Raw genomic sequence first — 19,227 nt, 5'->3', positions numbered from 1 at the left:
AGGTGTGATTTGTTTGCATTGTGCTCCTATGATATGAACATCCTGATCCAGAGGGAGCACTGCATCAAGCTTCACAGCAAAAATTATATGTGCTGTAGACTGTAGACAAATCTACCTGACTCTATGTAATCTTCAACTATGCAGTCGGGTATTTTTTGATTATTACCAAATAAGAAGACGGGCTAAGTGTCACCATAATTAGTTTTTATTTAAGTGATTTTAACAATTAATAATGCTGCACCTACTAGGGGAAAGTGTGAAATCCTCCATTAATCCTATCAATAATTAGTTCTAATATATTTGTTTAATACATATTCTAATTTACTACTCTACTCACTGAAAGGTTTACTTTAATCTGTATTTATTGCATTGAATCCCGCTTTTTTTTTTTTTTTTAAATGTAGGGCAGGTTTGTTGAGCATTCACAACACTTGATGCTCTTTTTCAGCTCTGCACTGTTTCAGCAATCAAACAGTAAACTCACATTCACATCTGGGAGCTGCCCAGTCCTGTACTGCTGGCCTCCAGGTCAATGCTTTTACTGAGAAGACAGACACTTTCCACCCATCTTCACACACAGAGCGACACATACAAATACACACACCCCTGGATAGTTAATAGATTTAGACTATCTGATCACAAGATCTGTCTTAACCCTCTAATCCTCAAGCAGCTGGTGGGTGATTTTAGCGGCGGTCACATTTTTGCTTACTGTGGATTCAGTTTTCAATGCGGTAAAAAAGTCCTGCACCTCTATGGAAACAGCACAGTCATAGCAATACACAGAGAGAAGTCAAAAGTATACTATGATACAGTTAAAATTGCCTAAGTTTCAAAAAAAAGAAAAAGCAGAAGATTTTCTTTATTTTATTAAAAAAATGAATTAAAAAATCTGGTATCAGACGCTTCTACTAGTTCACGATAATAATAATTTTTAAAAATTGCGAACGCACTATCCATATTTCACTAATTACTAAACATTTTCAATTTGTCTCCATACTGGTCTTCTGTATACTTTGTGTAAGCACAGCCTGCAGTTCAGCCGATTTCAGCTGAAAAGTCTCTAGCTGAGTCACGAAGGATCCTGTTAGTACAAATGATTTATTTTTGACTAATTTCTAAATCAGCCATGTAGATTAAAGTTATTTTGATTAAATATCATGACTTTACATGTAGATATGAGTAACATGCCGTTACAAAATAGCACAACAGATGATTAGTACCAGGACCTTTTGCAAAGTTTAGTCAGAGACGATTCTGTCTGTTTTCACAGCTTTTGGCTCGTAAACTGTGCCTTTCTGGCATTTTTTAAAAAGATGACGTGACATTTAAACCCACCGATTGATTTTGGGGTTCAGAGGGATAATATCAAGTCAACCTCCTGTTCTATAAATCAGTTAGACAGACAGACTTTCCCCATGATTTAGAGAAGCTCTGCAGTTGTAGCTCAAACTGAAAACAGTGCATCCAGAAAGATAGTGCTCATTATTTATCAGTTGTCACATTGAAATTTAAACCAAACAGTCACTAATACACTGATAAAGATGGTAAAAATATGGTTACTTTCTAATGGAATATGTGAAACTACTGCAGTCAGAAATAAGGTCTGTATGCTGGGAGTCTGTGCACCTGGAGTTGCAATCTTGGATAAGATCATGGGCTGAATTAATGCAGATGAAAAATTATCCACCCTCAAACTTTAATATTCAGACTTACTTCATATTCAAATCTATTCTGTCCCTATTCTTTGATCTCTTTCATCAGTGATTCTTTTCTATGTGACACTGATAGTGTGGAAGTCTGGAAATAAGATGATATTTCTTGGAGCAGACATTTTCCTTCACAGTCTGAAAGGTTCCACAGATAATGCGCTGAATGAAAGTGTGGCTCTTTTAATTGTGTTAGCAACATATGAGAAAGTAAAATGGGAGATGCTTGAGTGCAAGAAGGTAATGGGTAATAAAGGAGTGCATTATAAAGTGTCATAAAGACGGTACAGCAACAAAGGTTGAGGAATATTATACTGCTGCTTGTGCGTTATCTCACTTTGCTCCAGCGTGTAATTCATTTTGTAGCGTCTCCTGCTAATTGTGATTCTGTGACTTGTCCCCTTGGAGAATAATGCAGTCTTCTGCAGCACAGAGGGACCAACCAGCACTGGACAGGACATCTCCTCCACAGACAGAGTCCCATTTTATTTTAAGGCTGCTTTTGCAATGAAAAAAAAAACAGAATTAAGACCTCAGTGGGATCTAGTTACAGCTGAATAACAACATGAAATCTTTTTACCTTGTGTTAAATGAACGTTTGGCTTTCAGGTTATACTTCTTAGGCCCATTTTTACTGCTCATTACTCAATGAAAATCATTCATTATCTATATTTTAAGCACTCTAAATGGACTAGTGTTGGGATCACTTTCTAAATGCACTTCGGAGTTGTTCAATAGTGATGAATGGCTTACCAGAGCATTTAAATAATAGAATGAGTGACTTAAGGTGAAAGGAAGTGAATCAGCCCAGAGAAGTGAAATCGCTGCCGTCTATACACTCGTGTTTGGACGGAAATATAGTGTACAGTGGATTAGGAGGGATTTATTGTACTTCTGCTCCGTATTACCTTTAACTATATCGTTTTATATCACTTACACACTCCCTCTCACACACATACTATGCCTTCTGTTTATCCATTCACAGCATCACCCTCCATGCATGCCGTACACTTCCTCTGATCTCTTTGCAATGCTTTCACCCCCAGCGTTCACCGCTAAGTCTTCCCAGTAAGCCTTGCTCGGGCTGACAGTGGAGTCAAACGCTGCTCCCATCTAAAATCAGAAGCACCAGCTGTTTTAGGATGTCCCCATGCTAATGCTAGCGACGACCTGCTGTCCCTACTGTACGCCCGCCATGGCACTAAGGGGCCTGTTGTGCATATTTCATCACTGCATGGCTGTCTAATTAGGTCAGTGTGATCCACTCATTCCCATGGCAACCAAAGTGTGGAGAGAGGGGGACAGAGAAAAGAGAGAGAGAGAGAGAGATTGTGAGTGACTGAGCTGGTTGGTAAATGATGCAAGGATGTGTGGGTGTTTCTCGGGGAGCCGAGTGAGACGAGGCAATAGAGTTGCCACTGGTTATGATGAATTCTATTAGCACATTGAGACTAATGGATGAACCAGCACCACCATTGTCAGCAGTTGTCAGTAAGTCAGTTTAGATAATGGATGGATATACGTGGGCAGACAGGCACTCGGAGCACTCTTTCCTGCATTTCTTTAGCTCACTCAGAGCCAAAATGTCCTCAGATAGACCTCTACCAGAGCAGGTCCTGCCAGATTTTTGTCATTCTACCTGGGTAAAGAGGGGAGCAGAAAAAGGAAATTCCCTTTCATCCCTTGCAACCTCAATCTTTGGTCGCCATTTCTCCAAAAGCTGCTCAGTAACCGTAGTAACACTTTATTAACAGGACGATTCCACACCTCCGATTTTACATTCAGCACCAGCCGTTCGTGACAAAACGGGAGCTGGTGTGCCCTTTAAGTGATGAGGATTTCCATTACAAGAGGTCAAAGATTACAGCTCATTCCAGGCCTGCAGTTTTTGCTTTTATCCCCGCATATTTATTTTGATAGTGACCGAGTTTCCTCTAAACTTGACATTCTGGAGAATATGCATATTTGCTTTCTTGCTTACGATCTAGAACATCCAGCAACTCACTCAACAGTTGCTCAAAAAAGATTAGTTCTTGGAAACATTCAGTAAAATGGTGAATTTACCACAAACTGATGATTTCTGCTAAGCTAAACGACCTGGATGCTTGCAGTCACTTCATATTCTCACTATAAACACGATCATAGAGACATGTGGTGGATTTTTTTTTAATTCTGAAACTGTACACAGCTATAATCACATTTCAGTGACCTAAACAGACTATTGCTCTGCTCTTACTTTTATTTGCTATGACTGTATGTAGCAAGAAGCTTCATGCATTTTGAAAGGAAGTAGAAAAATTGCGTGTTTTGTTAAGTCAAGGGTCTTTTGATGTGTAAAAGTCTGTAGTTATAATTTTTTTGTCATTGACAGTCCATTAAAAGATGATTACTCCGTCCCCATATGCAAATTTGATGTAGAGCTGCAGCAATGACAAAATGCTGCGATTTCTTTCCACTCAGATGGAGCCTATAACCATTCATAAATTGACATAAGTGGTGCTTCAACTTACATTATGCAGAAAGTGGACAGGTTTACCAGGAAGAAGGATGTCAGACCTGCATCGAGGAAGCCTGGAAACCGTAGAAACAAAGAGATTATAGCTAAAATGAAGATGCATTTGTAGGTATTAAATTTATTTTCTCAATGCAATATTTATGAGCCTACTCCTGCCTCATTTGAATAGTTTTGCTTCATATTATGCATATGCTTATGAATTCACATACATCATCACACTGAGTTGTTATTGATCAATGAGCAGGAAGTTAAGATTTTACAGTCAAGGCTGCATGTGCGAGAAAAAAATAATCTCCTCACTGGGAAACAGAAGATGTGGTTTTCCTTTATGAATGCGTCTCCGAACTGTCAATTTCCTGAATAATAAAATGCTGTGTTGCGCTGGGTCACGCCTCCTTATTCCCCCCTTGACCTTTCAAACTGAAGACAAGTTAAGGGTAAATGGGAGGTCGCATAATTTCCTTTGTTTACTGTTTGATGGATGGCATCATATTTGTTGCAAACCAATATATAGACCATAAATATGCAGAAAACTATGCGGGCATTAACTCAGTGGTAGAGAACAATAGTACACTTATATAATAGTAGACTTGTACTATATAATATTAAATGGGTAACTGGCATTGAGGTGTTTTTTTTATAATTAAGATACTACAGGGAGATGTTTATAAGTAATATCTTACAGTATGTGACTGAATCGTTGAATTGCAAACAGTGAAAATGACTAAATAGTTAATAAACTCTGTAATCCTCATCCTATATTTTTCATTTACCTCAAGCCTAGTGTCCTGCAGCTTGTTATTTATTTCCAGCATAACTCCTAGTCAATTGTTCAATCTCGCACTAAAAAGAGACTACAATATATCAGGTGGTTTTAAAATAAATACAATAAAAGAATAAAAATAATGCACAATGCTCTAATATAAAGCTTAAAGCTATTTGTCTCTTTGAAGACCACCAGAAATACACATTATTTTTAGGTTGTTCAGTTTACACTGTTGGCATTTAGACATGCTTAGAACTTTAAGTCCCTCTAAACTCATTTCTGTGTATCAAAATGCCATATTTAGAAGGTTTTTTTTCGCATGAAAATAATCCCTTCCTGCCTTAAAATGTCTCAGATGTAACTCTACACCGTTGCTTCCTGCAGAATGCTCAGATCTATGAAAATCCCTGCTTCTCTCTCCGCTAACGGAAACTCAAACTCACCAGCTCACCTACGACTCTACTCACACACTGTAAAACTACTGCATGACACATAATGGCAAATTGTACATTTTTTTGGAACTCGGCCATACGTGTTTAAGCATGTTTGTTGTCTTGCAGTTTAAAGGTGGAAATGCTCAGCCTTGGTGCTGAATCCTTATTTCACTCATGACATGTCTTCTAGCACATATAAATCACCACATGGGCATGCTAGTAAGAGTAAACACTGGATTTTTAATGAAAATATTTGCATGTTATAAGTACAACCTACAGACTAACTGTCTAAAACTGCAACTCAACCTGAATGCAGAAACACTTAGTAGGCATTTTAAATTTTGCTTTTCATTATCTTCACCGTAAAGCACTCGGAAATTCTAATTATCTCATTTAATAAGCATCAATAAAAGAGTCAGTTGTAACCACATTATGACTTTAGAGTAACCATGATGTATAATTCATTGAGAGAAAACTGCAAGCCTCCATTTTCCTCGCCGCTGCCATAAAACCTCAGCCGTGTCGCATGAAATTGATTATATCTGTAATTCACCTCGCTACGGCAAGTCGGAATGAAACACTCGACCCTTTTATCAAAGCGCTCTCTAACTGCCCATCGCGGACCAGGGATCAATATCAGCAGAGATTCAACTGTGAAACTAGATAGAGGGGGGTGATAGGAATATTAGTGCAGATGGACTCTGTACTCTGCCTTTACCAGACTGCACTTCAGATTGATGGACAACTGCTCCGTGCGATTGAATTACTCAGATGCAGCAGCTGTGTCTGTACTTCGCCGAATTCTTCCACTTAACTGGTTTTGGATTAAAGAATAAAGCCCGAAAAGGTGATGGCCTAAGATGATAATGCTGTAAAGATATTAGATGGTTCGATTAAATGCAAGGCTAATTTGTGTCTGGTTGAGACAACCTTTTATTCTAAACACATAGTCAGTTTATGTGGTGGGAAACCAGTGTGGGATTGCAAAAGAGCCAACTAGTCACCTGCTATATTGACCCTGTATGTTACGTTTACATTGGAAAAGAGGGTTGTTGTGCAGACTTTTCATGTGTTTATTAGTCCGCTAAGAATATTGGTTACGTCTGTCTGTCTCTGAGCAACATTACTCCAAAACGGAAGAACTCATTTGGATTAAGTTTTCAGGGAAGGTCAGAAACAACACAAAGACCACCTGATCAGATTTTGGCAGTGATGCGGCTTATAGTCTTGATCCACTGATTTGTTAAGGATTTTCGTATCACTGAGACACAACAGCACGGCGTCACTGTAACTATGACAACGAGTGAACACTACGTCAGCTGCCTGCTGATCCTACAAATCCACCGCTGCGGACTTACCGAAGCTTATCCGTCAGAAATTACACAACAACTGAGCAGTCTTGGCGGAGGACTGCGCTGTCTGAGTGCTTTTCTTGTTGGATTATTTACGCAGTTGCTCTGTTCTCAGCACGATAAGTAAAATAAGACTAGTTGGTCAGCATAACAGCTGTGTTTTGCTGCAACTTTATTTCCTTCCTACAAGGAGAGCTTCAGTAGAGGTTGTTTTATCACGAACGTCACTATGAAAAGAAGAAAAATACTCAGAGATGTGTGTGAAAAAAACATGCAGCACAAACATCCAGTCATAAAGCAGCAATACAGTATGAAACTTTTGGTGTTGATGCAGTCAAGTGTATTGTTAGACCTACTTTCCTCCCACATGTTGGTCAGGTTCATGGCAGAAACGCTGTGACTCATCTTGATGAGCTCTTTACATAAGACACTGTAAAAACCTCCACAGTGTTGGAATAAGCAGACAGTGAATGCAGTCCATCTGCAATAACAGAACCATGTTTTTGAACAGGTCTTGTCTGCCACATAATTTATTTTTTTCTGCCTTTACCCTCTGTTTTTTTTGCTTCTTTGCAATGGCTTGCCTCTTAAAATTTGCATGCAGCTTTGTCTATCATGAGCCAAGAAAAAAATGGTATGAGGCCAAAAACATGCCAGAGATTATCGCAAAACTAGTTTCAGGGAATTTAACAAATAGTTTTAACAGGAGCATCAGCAAAGAGACAAAGACAAAGACACACAATGCACGTAAATCCTCCTTAATTATTACTCTACGATGGTGGATACATGTTTTGATTGTTCAGGAGAATAAGTCGAAACCTTCTCAACGGCAGCGATTTATCCCACAGACAAACAGACAGAGAGAGTTAATAATGTTTTTAACTGTGTTATGTCCTCAGGCCTAACAACGCTGCAGGTTGTTCTGGATACAGCAGCGGAAAAGAAGTGGCAGGTGACAGCCATCAACGTGGGGAACCTGAAGGATGAGAGGAAGGACGAAGCATACCGCTCACTCTTCCAAGATCTGGAGAACAAGAAGGAGAGGAGGGTGATCCTGGACTGTGAACAGGACAAAGTGAAAGACATCATGGAGCAGGTACAGCAGAGGGTGGAGTTTTTTTTAGAACATTTCATGTTTTTGAGGGACTGACGACGTAACATTCCCATTCTGGAATGAATAAATACTGATAGATTTATTAGTCCTGAGAGAAAGTCAAGTGTTCAGCAGCTAACATGCAACAACATAAAATAACAAAAAGGCAGGTTAGTAACATTAACATTAAAGGTTAGTACTGTGAAAAATCTTGCCGTACAATGCTATACTATAAAAATGGCTTCTAATTTTAAAATCTACAGAATATTAAATGTAATTAAAATTAAAGGTACAGTATTTACACATTTAAAGGCATGGAATGCTGTTTGTTACACCAGTACTGATAATTTCAAGTAGTCAAGGCGAAATGTCTCCAGTTTCAGAGAACAAATTCAAATTTTGACCACACTAGTGATATAATATTGAATGTACAAAGTGTCTCATTATGTGAAAACAGCATTGGGAAGTGGAAATAAAGCTGCAAAAGGATGGGCAGTAATGTGCAGAAATAACCCTATTGTCCTTTAATTACTATTGTAGGACAAAAGTAACATTCAGTTGATTGTCACATGGACCTGGTTGCCCAGCAGATGTAGAAAGACCCCACAACAATTACACTAATTGTTCATTTAGGCTGTAAACAAAACTGCAATTAAAGGCAAAACAAATGCACATCAACAGGTTATTTTTACCCACGAGAGCGGCTTATTGATTAGTATTTAAAGCATGTCTGTTTAACCCAAAGCTGACTAAATTCAGTGTACAGCCTAACTGCCTCTTTATCCGTTTAGGATACAGAAAGTTTCTTGCTTTCATGTTAAAGACCTTTACATAGAAGATACAAGACGTTATTATTCAAATCTGCCTCGCTGACAAACGGAGGTGCCAGTCAAGTAGCAGGATTAGTTTCAGGTGTGTCATTTATGTGGGGAAGTGAAATGGGGTGTAGCAGAGATATTCATGTTATTTTCTTCTTTTTTTATCTGTTGCTCTGCTGATAAGAGAAGTGGCTCTGGAATTGGAAATCTCTGTCTGGCAGTATCTGTGACTATAAATGTTTTTTTTTATTTATTTTGTATTTCCTATTTGATAATGGCTAAGATTGTCCGTTACGGTATGGTTATTAGTGGTGAATTGCCATGGGTGAATACAGGGAAGACTTGCATAGATTTGATTGAACCTTTACTATATTTATGATTGACTTATCTTTGGTTGTCCATCTCTTGGTGTTATAAAGAATTGTAGTTTTCCCATATAAAGACAAAATATCTTCCCTTTAAAAGAGCTGACAGAGAGTCAAATGAAAACATGAAGGAGGAACTTGTTTTTCAAAAGTCTTTTATTAAGCTGTATTGTTTGCCTAAGACATATCGTTTTATTCTAGTGGGAGGTTTGCTATGCTACTGTTTAATATATGTCTGTCTCATAACCCTGCAGGTCATCACGATCGGCAGACATGTTAAAGGCTACCACTACATTATAGCCAATCTGGTAAGTTTGAACTACTTCTGCGTTTATTGCATAACACACTTCTTCAATTTCTACTCTTATGCTGTAATACAATTGTTCTGTTTTGATATTTTTAGGGCTTCATTGATGGAGACCTGTCCAAAATTCAGTATGGAGGAGCCAACGTTTCAGGCTTTCAGATTGTTGACTTTGATGATCCTTTGGTATCAAAATTTGACCAGCGATGGGAGGCCCTGGAAGAAAAGGAATATCCAGGCGCTGACAGCAAAATAAGGGTGAGCTGCAGCGTGCACACAGCAGTAGATACCCACAAACATGCATTTCTTATTTACAGCACAGAACTGTTCGCTTGAAATGTCTTCTTTAGCACAAGGGCCTGAGTTGTTGTAATGTGTTTGTAACCTCGGAGTAAATTATGCAGACTCTTACTCGCTCACATGCACACACTCTTTACATTATTAAACACGCAAAGATTTTAATGCATTGTTCAACAAACCCACATACATTTTCTCATGAGTTCAATGCTACATTTCTATTTAATTTGAATCATTTCATGCAGTGCAAATAAAATCAGGGTGATACACTGGGGAAAAAAGTGTTCAATTTATGCTACTGTTTAGGCTTCATCAGCCTTTAATATGAGTTCTCTATGACTCACAAATAACCAAAAAATGACAATTACTGAAATGTATTTTTACACCATTTTTCTTCAGATTTGTTAAAGTTCAAGTTTTTCTTTAGGCTACCCAGACAGACCGCTAAAAATTGCTCAAATCTGGATGAAAATACCTTCTGACATTTACGTAAGAGAACACATTTTAGAGGAGTCTATAACATGAACATAACAGATATAAAAAAAAAATGAAAAAGAGCCACCAGCATGCAACATATAATGTACTCTCTAATTAGGACAGGATGCATATAATTTGAAGGAGGATAATGAGCAGGAGTTTGTGTGTGTGCATGTGTTGTTTAGAGCTTCTGAGGATACTTTATTTACTTTATCGACAAAGTGACTCATGTTGGTCAGCCTCATTTGTTTGATGAATTTAAGGTTACAGCTCTCTGTTGAAGCGTCTTTTGTTGGCTAATTATGCTAAAAGTTGATGAGGCAAGGTTGTGCTTGAGGTCTATGGGTTGACTTGAGGCAAAGACTTGATGTTTTCAAAGTAGAGTGCCCCAAGTCATCGAGAAGGGATGTATGGATGTTGTTGAGACGAGTTCCAAAGTCATCCAAAGTGGAGCAAAGCTCACTCTTGCCAATTAGAACCCACCTTTCTTGCACAAATGGAATACAGTTGTAATGAAATCTGTACACTCAAGACAAGCTGACAAAAATAATTATTGAAGAATCACTAATGGTGTCCTGGAGTGTTAGATCTTTGTCCTCTCTCATCTTTCTGGTGTCCTTTGCTGCAACTCAATATTCACCAGCTTTACTGTTAGACATCAGCAAAGTGTGCTGTCTCCTGTGTATGAATCATTTCTTGGTATGTTACTTCTCTCACAACTTTAGGACTACATTTAAAGTTATGCTTTTTTCTTTTTTAAAGAATAGGACAGGCATATTCTGTATTTCTGCTGTTATCAACAAATCGATTTAGGGCTTTCCTACACCGTCTATGGCTCCCAGCACCAGGTCTATTGATTTCTGCTGAAGACATACAGTTTTGGGAAAGTGAATCACAGATAGAAGGCTTCCTTTTATAAAAAGCCTACATAATTTACCAAAATAGCTGAGTACAGCACTTTTAAATAAATATTACTCTATAAGGATGAGGAGGTGTTGCGGCCTAAAACTTATAGAATATTGCTTTATTGGGCCTTTAAGATTAGAATGAAGAGCAGGCTTGCTGTGCTTAGGTGAAGGTTAACGTCACAGCCAGAGCTAAAGGTTAGCCTGGGAGGAGAACAACCCATAATTTTTCCCTTTTCTCCTGCTGTAGTACACATCAGCGCTGACCTACGACGCTGTACAGGTGATGACCGAAGCCTTCAGGTACCTGCACAAACAGCGCATTGACTTCACCAGGAGGGCCAACAATGGCGACTGCCTGGCCAACCCCGCCGTGCCGTGGGCTCAGGGGGTGGAGATCGAGCGGGCGCTGAAACAGGTAACTCTCCGCTTTTCTTAGTGGAGGCCTGTAGCCCTGGTAACAGCAGGTCTCCTTCAGGACAAACACTCGCAAAGGCAAGAAAGAACTTCACAGATGTTGCTCAAACACTGATGTTTTCACAGCGTATGACTTCTATACAAACAGCAGTCTGCCCACAGATCGTCCTTTGAGCTCTGATACAAAGCAACCTCAGCTGCACTCCTGCTGAGATATGAGGCACAAAAGTGGGGCTAAAGTGGATTTATCTTTTATCTCTCCGTAGGTTTTGGCTTCCAAATTTGGAAGGTGAACTTGAAATGATTCTGCCTTTTAAATGCAGAGCAACAGATCACAGTTGAATCTTTTGATGTTATGCATTTATAATCAGAAACTGTTTACTTGATCTGACATTACATCTTGAGTATGACCCTCTTTATCTGAGAAGACAAACTCATGTCTTTGAAATGAGGATGTTGCACCAGGGGTTCTGGGCTATCATATTGGATTTCTAAAAGAACGATTAACCAGCTGCCAAGGTCTTAAAAGGTTTTTTCTTTCATCTGTATCTCTACCACTCTGTCTTCTCTATCTAAACTTGTGAAAAAATCCCTGAACTCTTTGTAGGAGGAGCAGATTAAACATTGGTCCACAACACAGGATCTATGTAGGGTGGGATTTTTTTATTTTATTTTTTTTAGAAATAAGATATCAGTTGGTAATATCAGAGGTAATATCAGGAAACATTTCCAGAATTGATCAGTACTTGAAGCTGCTACCTGGTACTCATGAAGTCTGGACATGCTTATGCAAGATGAAGAATCGCTCCCTGTAGTGAATCCAAGAAGACAAGATTCAGAGATGCAGCACTGGGTCTGGATCAAACATGTTTGGAAGATAGATAAGCCCCTAGCCTCGAAGGTTCCCACAAAGTGAGGAGAAAGTGAGGGGCTTTGATAAGAATTAGACTTTATTTTTTTGCTAGCTGTTCCTAGAGGGCAGGTCAGACATATCTAAAGCTTTCTCCTATTTCTCTGCAAAGATGGATTCAAAGTATCTCAAAGGACGTGCCGAGTTATAAAACTGCAGTGAGATGCTGAAATTATTGGTCCTCTGATGAAAGAGGAAAACAACATTGATACAGAGTTTGGTGAAAATTACTGACAGTACAGATACTTGAATTTCCCTCAGGATTAATAAAGTATTTATCTATCTATGTAAGCAAATCAGTCTTGACTGAACAATTGCTCTGTAAGTGTGACAGACTGTAAAAGTGAGAATCTGGATCATGCAATGACAACATTTATCTTGCAGCACTACATTAAATATCACAAAACTCTTGGTTAAGTATAAAATACACCATCCTGAGGAATGTTTACAACCTCAGAGGCAACTACCAGATTCAACATTGGAGACACGCAGTGAAAACCAAATTGACATTCACATCCAGACAGCAGAAAATATAAATCTATACTAGTGAGTTTCTGAATGACCTACACACACTCGTCTCACACTTTGATATCAGTTGCTTGCCAGGTCTACATATCAAACTGCACAATATGATGGCAAATACATCTAACGCTTACCTTAGTGTTGATGTCAGTCAAATAAAATGGAAACTTCATGGCATCCCTAAATATGAAATCCATTCAGTGCATTTGCTGGGCTTTGAGGATGCACCCAATGTGTCTGATAAGGAATGCTGCCAAACTGTGTTTACATGAAGACTGCCAAGGCCTCCATGTGAACTATTTCACCCTTGGTCCCTTTGTTATTTAAGTTGGCTGCCAATAAGAAAATAGATGAAGAATACTTTTCAAGTATCGCAACACACGCTGAGACTTTGCCGCAATTTCCTCTCCAATCTGGCCACCAATAGTTTCATTATGTTTTTCTGCTGCTTTGTAGCTCAGCAAGAAATCCCATTTGAAGTCATTTAGGATCATGGCACTAACTTTGAAGAAGAGGAGAGAGTAACAGCAAGCAAAGTGCACTTCTCCACGATCCCTCCCACCCTGCTCTACACTTTGGGGAACTTGGGAAAAGAAGATGAGGGCCATTAAGACCTCACAAGCACCAATCTTGGGCAACCAAACTGTCAGAGAAGAGGTTTCTGAACACTGTTATACTTGAGAGTATGCTGAATGCTGAACCCTTTCAATACTTTTCATTTGCCTTCTCTGAACCTGTAGCAGTAATCTGCTGATGGCATCGCTTCCTGAAGTGTGTCCAGTCCACATGGGTACCGGATAATGGCATCATGGCAAAGTAGTTATTGAGTACTCAAGCCTGGATAAGACGAGACATTAGCTTCAATCATTCACACCATAGACACCACATATATGGTGCAGCTATTGAGCAAGTTAGAGAAGCCAAACTGCTGGGCATTACTATAGATGAAACATTATCTTGGTCTACTCACATAAACAATATAGTCAGTAAAATGAGTAAAAGTATTTCAAACATAAGAAAATGTGCTTGTTTTTTTAACTGACACAACAATCAAGCTTGTTATTCAATCATTAGTCTTATCCCACCTTGACTACTGCCCTGTAATATGGTCTGGCACCTCAAAAAAAGAACTTGCTAAACTCCAGCTCGCTCAGAATAGAGCTGCACGACTGGCACTTCACTGTTCTATTAGGAATAATGTAACTGCTAGGCATGATAAACTCTCCTGGATGAAAGTAGAGGAGAGATTGGCGTGCAGCCTTATTTTGTATTTGAATAATATCTGTACTTCATGTAAACCCAGTAGCTTATTTTCTAGATTAGTACCTATCAAGATCACACATGATTATGAAACCAGACAGGCCTTAAGCTGTCGTCTCAGACTACCTAGACCTAGGACAAATGCACTGAAAAGAACTGTATTGTACAGAGCTATTGCATATTGGAATGGACTTCCTTACTGCCTCATTCTTAAGTGTAAAAAATCAGGATTTAGAAGGGAATTGAAAAAAGCGGTTTTGAGTAAAGAAATTAGGTTAAATTTAGTTGATTGATGTCTGTAAAGCTGCAGAGTGCCTTATTTTTGTATTTTTAGTTTAAACTGTATAGAGACAGCTCTTAATGAGCTGATCTCTGAATGTGTCTGTGTATGCGTAGGCACATGTGTGCGTACGTATGTGCATGTGCATGTAGGTGTTTGTACTATGTATTTATACTTGTACTGTGTATGCATACTATATGACCCTTTAAGAATTTGATGTGTGTGAGAGGGTGTGTGCACGCACACGTTATGATGTATGCTTATATCTATTTTTATTTTATGATTTGAGTTAGTTTATGAGAATAATTTAATTCCTTGTTTTATATTTTATGTTGTATTTTTCATGATTTCTATTTTGGGAATTGTCCTATTTTTTTAGGGACCCCAGGAAGAACAGTCATCACCATGGTGACAACTAATGGGGATCCAATAAACAATAAACAATAAACCGCAGTACATACTTGGTAGTTGTATCACATTGTCAATAGAAGAAGTTCAGACATTACTTCAAATCCCAATTTGACGTCATGAAACTGGGTATAAATAGCAAATTTCTGAAATATTCTGGGTGTTATTTCTCCTCTTTTTCTGCTCTTTGTCAGTATATGCTAAAATAACATGTGAGATGGTTCGGGTAAGGGCCAAGTAGACGGGTCATTGCGTAGCATGCAATGAAACACGAAATGCAAAAATTGTGCTCCACTAACACACAAAGTGTCTCTTTATATCAGGCTGCCCAAACATGAATTACTGGCAAATCTATGTGCACCCAATTAGTTGATTCACTATTAATATCCAAGATGAAGACTGCCTGAGAAACAGTATGTTTTTAGTGATTACATCATTGCATGGCTGCTAGAATTAATTTAGCATTTATATTACAATACGTTTCAGCAATCAACAACTTTTTTCATACAAACTGCACAACTCCAGCAGGTTGAATGGTTGCTATCGTACTATTATCATATTCACAATTGAAACACCTCACAAATTTGCAACAGTTTAGAAAACTTTTTTGTAGCTCCTAAAATTCTTCATAAACCTTCATCCAGCTAGTAGTACATCACAAACTGTGTTCATGTGAGCAGTCTAAAAGCTAGTTTTACCTTGGCATGTTGTAACTGCATGATCTTGAATCTCTAAGGTGCGAGTGGAAGGCTTGACGGGAACCATCCAGTTTGATCAACATGGCAAGAGAGTCAATTACTCAGTAAATATAATGGAGTTAAAGAGTAACGGACCTGTCAAGGTAAGTGTCATCTTTTCTTGAAATGAAGTTAAAAACGAGGCATTTAATTTTAGAGAATGTAATTAAAATGTGTTTTGTGTACATGTATGTTGTGAAGGAATAGAATAGTAACCTCAGGCTATGTGTGAAGCACTTTTAGCATTTAAGCATAACAATAGATCTGCTGTTTTCATTTCATTGTGCATTTTTCCCACCAGATTGGCTACTGGAATGAAGTTGACAAAATGGCTGTTACCAAATCGGATGTCTTTTCAAACGACACAACAGGAATGGAAAACAAAACAGTTATTGTCACCACTATCTTGGTAAATCTTATAAAGTGTAATTGAATAACTATTCCACAGTGCACAGAATTTTTTTAAGTCATTATATCAAGTCTCTTCTGATTTTAATTAGCTGGTGAAACAACTCTAAAGGCCACTGGGCACCAATTTTCCAATGCCAAAGATGGTATATAACCACATCTTTTTTGCCATGGGTTTGTGATATTTTTAATGCCATGATTAATTTTCCATGAAGGAGAGGAGGTAGTTTGTGTGTATCTGTTTTTTTTTTTTATTGTGCACACTACTAGAAGGACACTAGGCCACTAATTTAATGCTACAAGGCTGTGCTTCCTTTCAATACCAGTTCCTTCTTGTTTCCATAATGAACTGTCAGCCCAGTGAGAGACCTTTGTCTTTGAAGCTGCTTTTAACACCGTAACCCAAACCTCTTGTGCTGAACAGCATTTTCTGTTTTTGTCCCTGTCCTTCAGGAAGCTCCGTATGTAATGCTGAAAAAGAACGCCGACCTTTTTGTTGACAACGAACGCTATGAGGGTTACTGTGTAGATCTGGCTGCAGAGATAGCAAAGCACTGTGGCTTCAAATATCAGCTGAAAATAGTCGGGGATGGCAAGTATGGAGCCAGAGATGCAGAGACCAAAATCTGGAACGGGATGGTTGGAGAGTTAGTGTATGGGGTGAGTTAATCTGCTCAGTTTAAGATATCTGCTTTAAGGCTTTTAAAAGAGGCGACTTCAGTCTCTTATTGACAACACAGTGTTGCTTACTATGGTACCATCATCTTAAAGAGATGTTTTAATGGTGATGTTTATTTTCCAAGGTAGATTTGTAGCATCTTGAAAATGAATCAAAATCTTAATTGCTTTTTTAATTCCTAAATCGTATGACTCGACTTGACAGAAAGCCGACATCGCAGTTGCTCCGTTGACCATCACACTGGTGCGAGAAGAGGTGATCGACTTCTCCAAACCCTTCATGTCTCTGGGAATCTCCATCATGATCAAGAAGCCTCAGAAATCCAAGCCTGGAGTGTTCTCCTTCCTGGATCCACTGGCTTACGAGATCTGGATGTGCATTGTTTTTGCCTACATCGGCGTCAGCGTCGTGCTGTTCCTTGTGAGCCGCTTCAGCCCCTATGAGTGGCACACTGAGGAGTACGAGGATGGCCAGATCCAGACCAATGAGTCGACTAACGAGTTTGGCATATTCAACAGCCTGTGGTTCTCCCTCGGAGCCTTCATGCGACAGGGCTGTGACATCTCACCTAGGTAGGTCAGAAAAATCCACTGCCGTGGCGCTTTTGGTTTAATTAGCCAAGAAGAACTGGCGACTTTGTGAATTTATTACTGCCATTGTCAATGGACTTAATTACATTCCACCTTAGCCACTTAATTAGGAGTAAAGAAGATTTTTTGCAACATTTCACCTTTCGTCAACCATGTGTAGTTTGTCATTCTGTGGACTACAGTATTCAACAGTTTGCAATTGAAGTCCAGCACTTTAGTCGAGAAAGAGCAAACTGGACTAATGAACCGACAAGAAGAATGACTGACTTAGATCATTTCCTGAATACCAACAGGTCTGAATATCAACATTTCAAAGTCAGTGCAACATGCAATTTCAAATTAGTTTCAACAAGCTAATGTTTTTATAATCACATACCTAATGTTAGTTTGGAGTCAGTTGGTTAAAAAAAGTGTTGCAATTTGTCTAATATACACACGTGGACAAAATTGTTGGTACCCCTCAGTTAAAGAAGGAAAAACCCACAATTCTCACTGAAATCACTTGAAACTCACAAAAGTAACAATAAATAAAAATGTATTGAAAATTAAATAATCAAAAACAGCCATCACTTTTGAATTGTTGATTAACATAATTATTTTAAAAAACAAACTAATGAAACAGGCCTGGACAAAAATGATGGTACCTCTATAAAAGATTGAAAACTATTTGACCAGAGTGACATGATTAACTCAGGTGTGTCATTTAATTGACATCACAGGTGTTTTCAAACTCATAATCAGTCAGTCTGCCTATTTAAAGGGAGACAAGTAGTCACCCTGCTGTTTGGTGAAAAGGTGTGTACCACACTGAACATGGACAACAGAAAGCGAAGGAGAGAATTGTCCCAGGACATCCGAAAAAAAATTATAGACAAACATCTTAAAGGTAAAGGCTATAAGACCATCTCTAAACAGCTTGAAGTTCCTGTGACAACAGTGGCTCATATTATTCAGAAGTTCAAGACCCACGGGACAGTAGCCAACCTCCCTGGACGTGGCCGCAAGAGGAAAATTGATGACAAATTGAAGAGACGGATCGTTGGAATTGTATCCAAAGAGCCCAGAGCAACCTCCAAAGAAATTAAAGGTGAACTCCAAGGCCAAGGTACATCAGTGTCAGTGTCAGATCGCACCATTCGTCGTTGTTTGAGCCAAAGTGGACTTCATGGGAGACGACCAAGGAGGACACCACTGCTGAAAAAAACTCATAAAAAAGCCAGACTGGAATTTGCAAAAATGCATGTTGACAAGCCACAAAGCTTCTGGGAGAATGTCCTTTGGACAGATGAGACCAAACTGGAGCTTTTTGGTAAGGCACATCAACTCTATGTTCATAGACTCAAAAACCAAGCATACGAAGAAAAGAACACTGTCCCTACGGTGAAACATGGAGGAGGCTCAGTAATGTTTTGGGGCTGCTTTGCTGCATCTGGCACAGGGTGTCTTGAAAGTGTGCAAGGTACGATGAAATCTGAAGACTATCAAGGCATTCTGGAGAGAAATGTGCTGCCTAGTGTCAGAAAGCTTGGTCTCAGTCGCAGGTCATGGGTCTTCCAACAGGACAACCATCCAAAACACACAGCCAAAAACACCCAAGAATGGCTGAGAGAAAAGCGTTGGACTATTCTAAAGTGGCCTTCTATGAGCCCAGATCTGAATCCCATTGAACATATGTGGAAGGAGCTGAAACATGCCATTTGGAGAAGACACCCATCAAACCTGAGACAACTGGAGCTGTTTGCTCATGAGGAGTGGGCCAAAATACCTGTTGACAGCTGCAGAACGCTCATTGACAAATACAGAAATCGTTTAATTGCAGTGATTGCCTCAAAAGGTTGTGCAACAAAATATTAAGTTATGGGTACCATCATTTTTGTCCAGCCCTATTTCATTAGTTTGTTTTTTTAAATAATTATGTTAATCAACAATTCAAAAGTGATGGCTGATTTTGATTATTTAATTTTCAATAAATTTTTATTTA

The 19,227-nt window shown here is 38.8% G+C and overlaps 1 protein-coding gene across 7 annotated transcripts in view; it reads left to right on the top strand.

Annotated features, from left to right (window-relative positions):
- gria2b (glutamate receptor, ionotropic, AMPA 2b) overlaps positions 1-19,227 on the top strand; it is a 56,021-nt gene that overhangs the window by 28,828 nt on the left and 7,966 nt on the right. For all 7 annotated transcript variants that reach the window (XR_002596472.2, XM_022210957.2, XM_051954263.1 and 4 more), the window contains exons 4-11: positions 7,676-7,872; positions 9,307-9,360; positions 9,456-9,614; positions 11,286-11,453; positions 15,569-15,673; positions 15,871-15,978; positions 16,431-16,637; positions 16,861-17,228. Coding sequence is in view for 6 of the 7 variants with exons in the window: in XM_022210957.2 (XP_022066649.1) it covers positions 7,676-7,872; positions 9,307-9,360; positions 9,456-9,614; positions 11,286-11,453; positions 15,569-15,673; positions 15,871-15,978; positions 16,431-16,637; positions 16,861-17,228 (1,366 nt within the window). In the remaining variant the exon portion in view is untranslated. The remainder of the gene's footprint in view (positions 1-7,675; positions 7,873-9,306; positions 9,361-9,455; positions 9,615-11,285; positions 11,454-15,568; positions 15,674-15,870; positions 15,979-16,430; positions 16,638-16,860; positions 17,229-19,227) is intronic.

This window comes from Acanthochromis polyacanthus, chromosome 10 (genome assembly GCF_021347895.1).
Source record: "Acanthochromis polyacanthus isolate Apoly-LR-REF ecotype Palm Island chromosome 10, KAUST_Apoly_ChrSc, whole genome shotgun sequence".
NCBI lineage: Eukaryota > Metazoa > Chordata > Actinopteri > Pomacentridae > Acanthochromis > Acanthochromis polyacanthus.
This window is presented reverse-complemented; position numbering and strand designations above follow the sequence as displayed.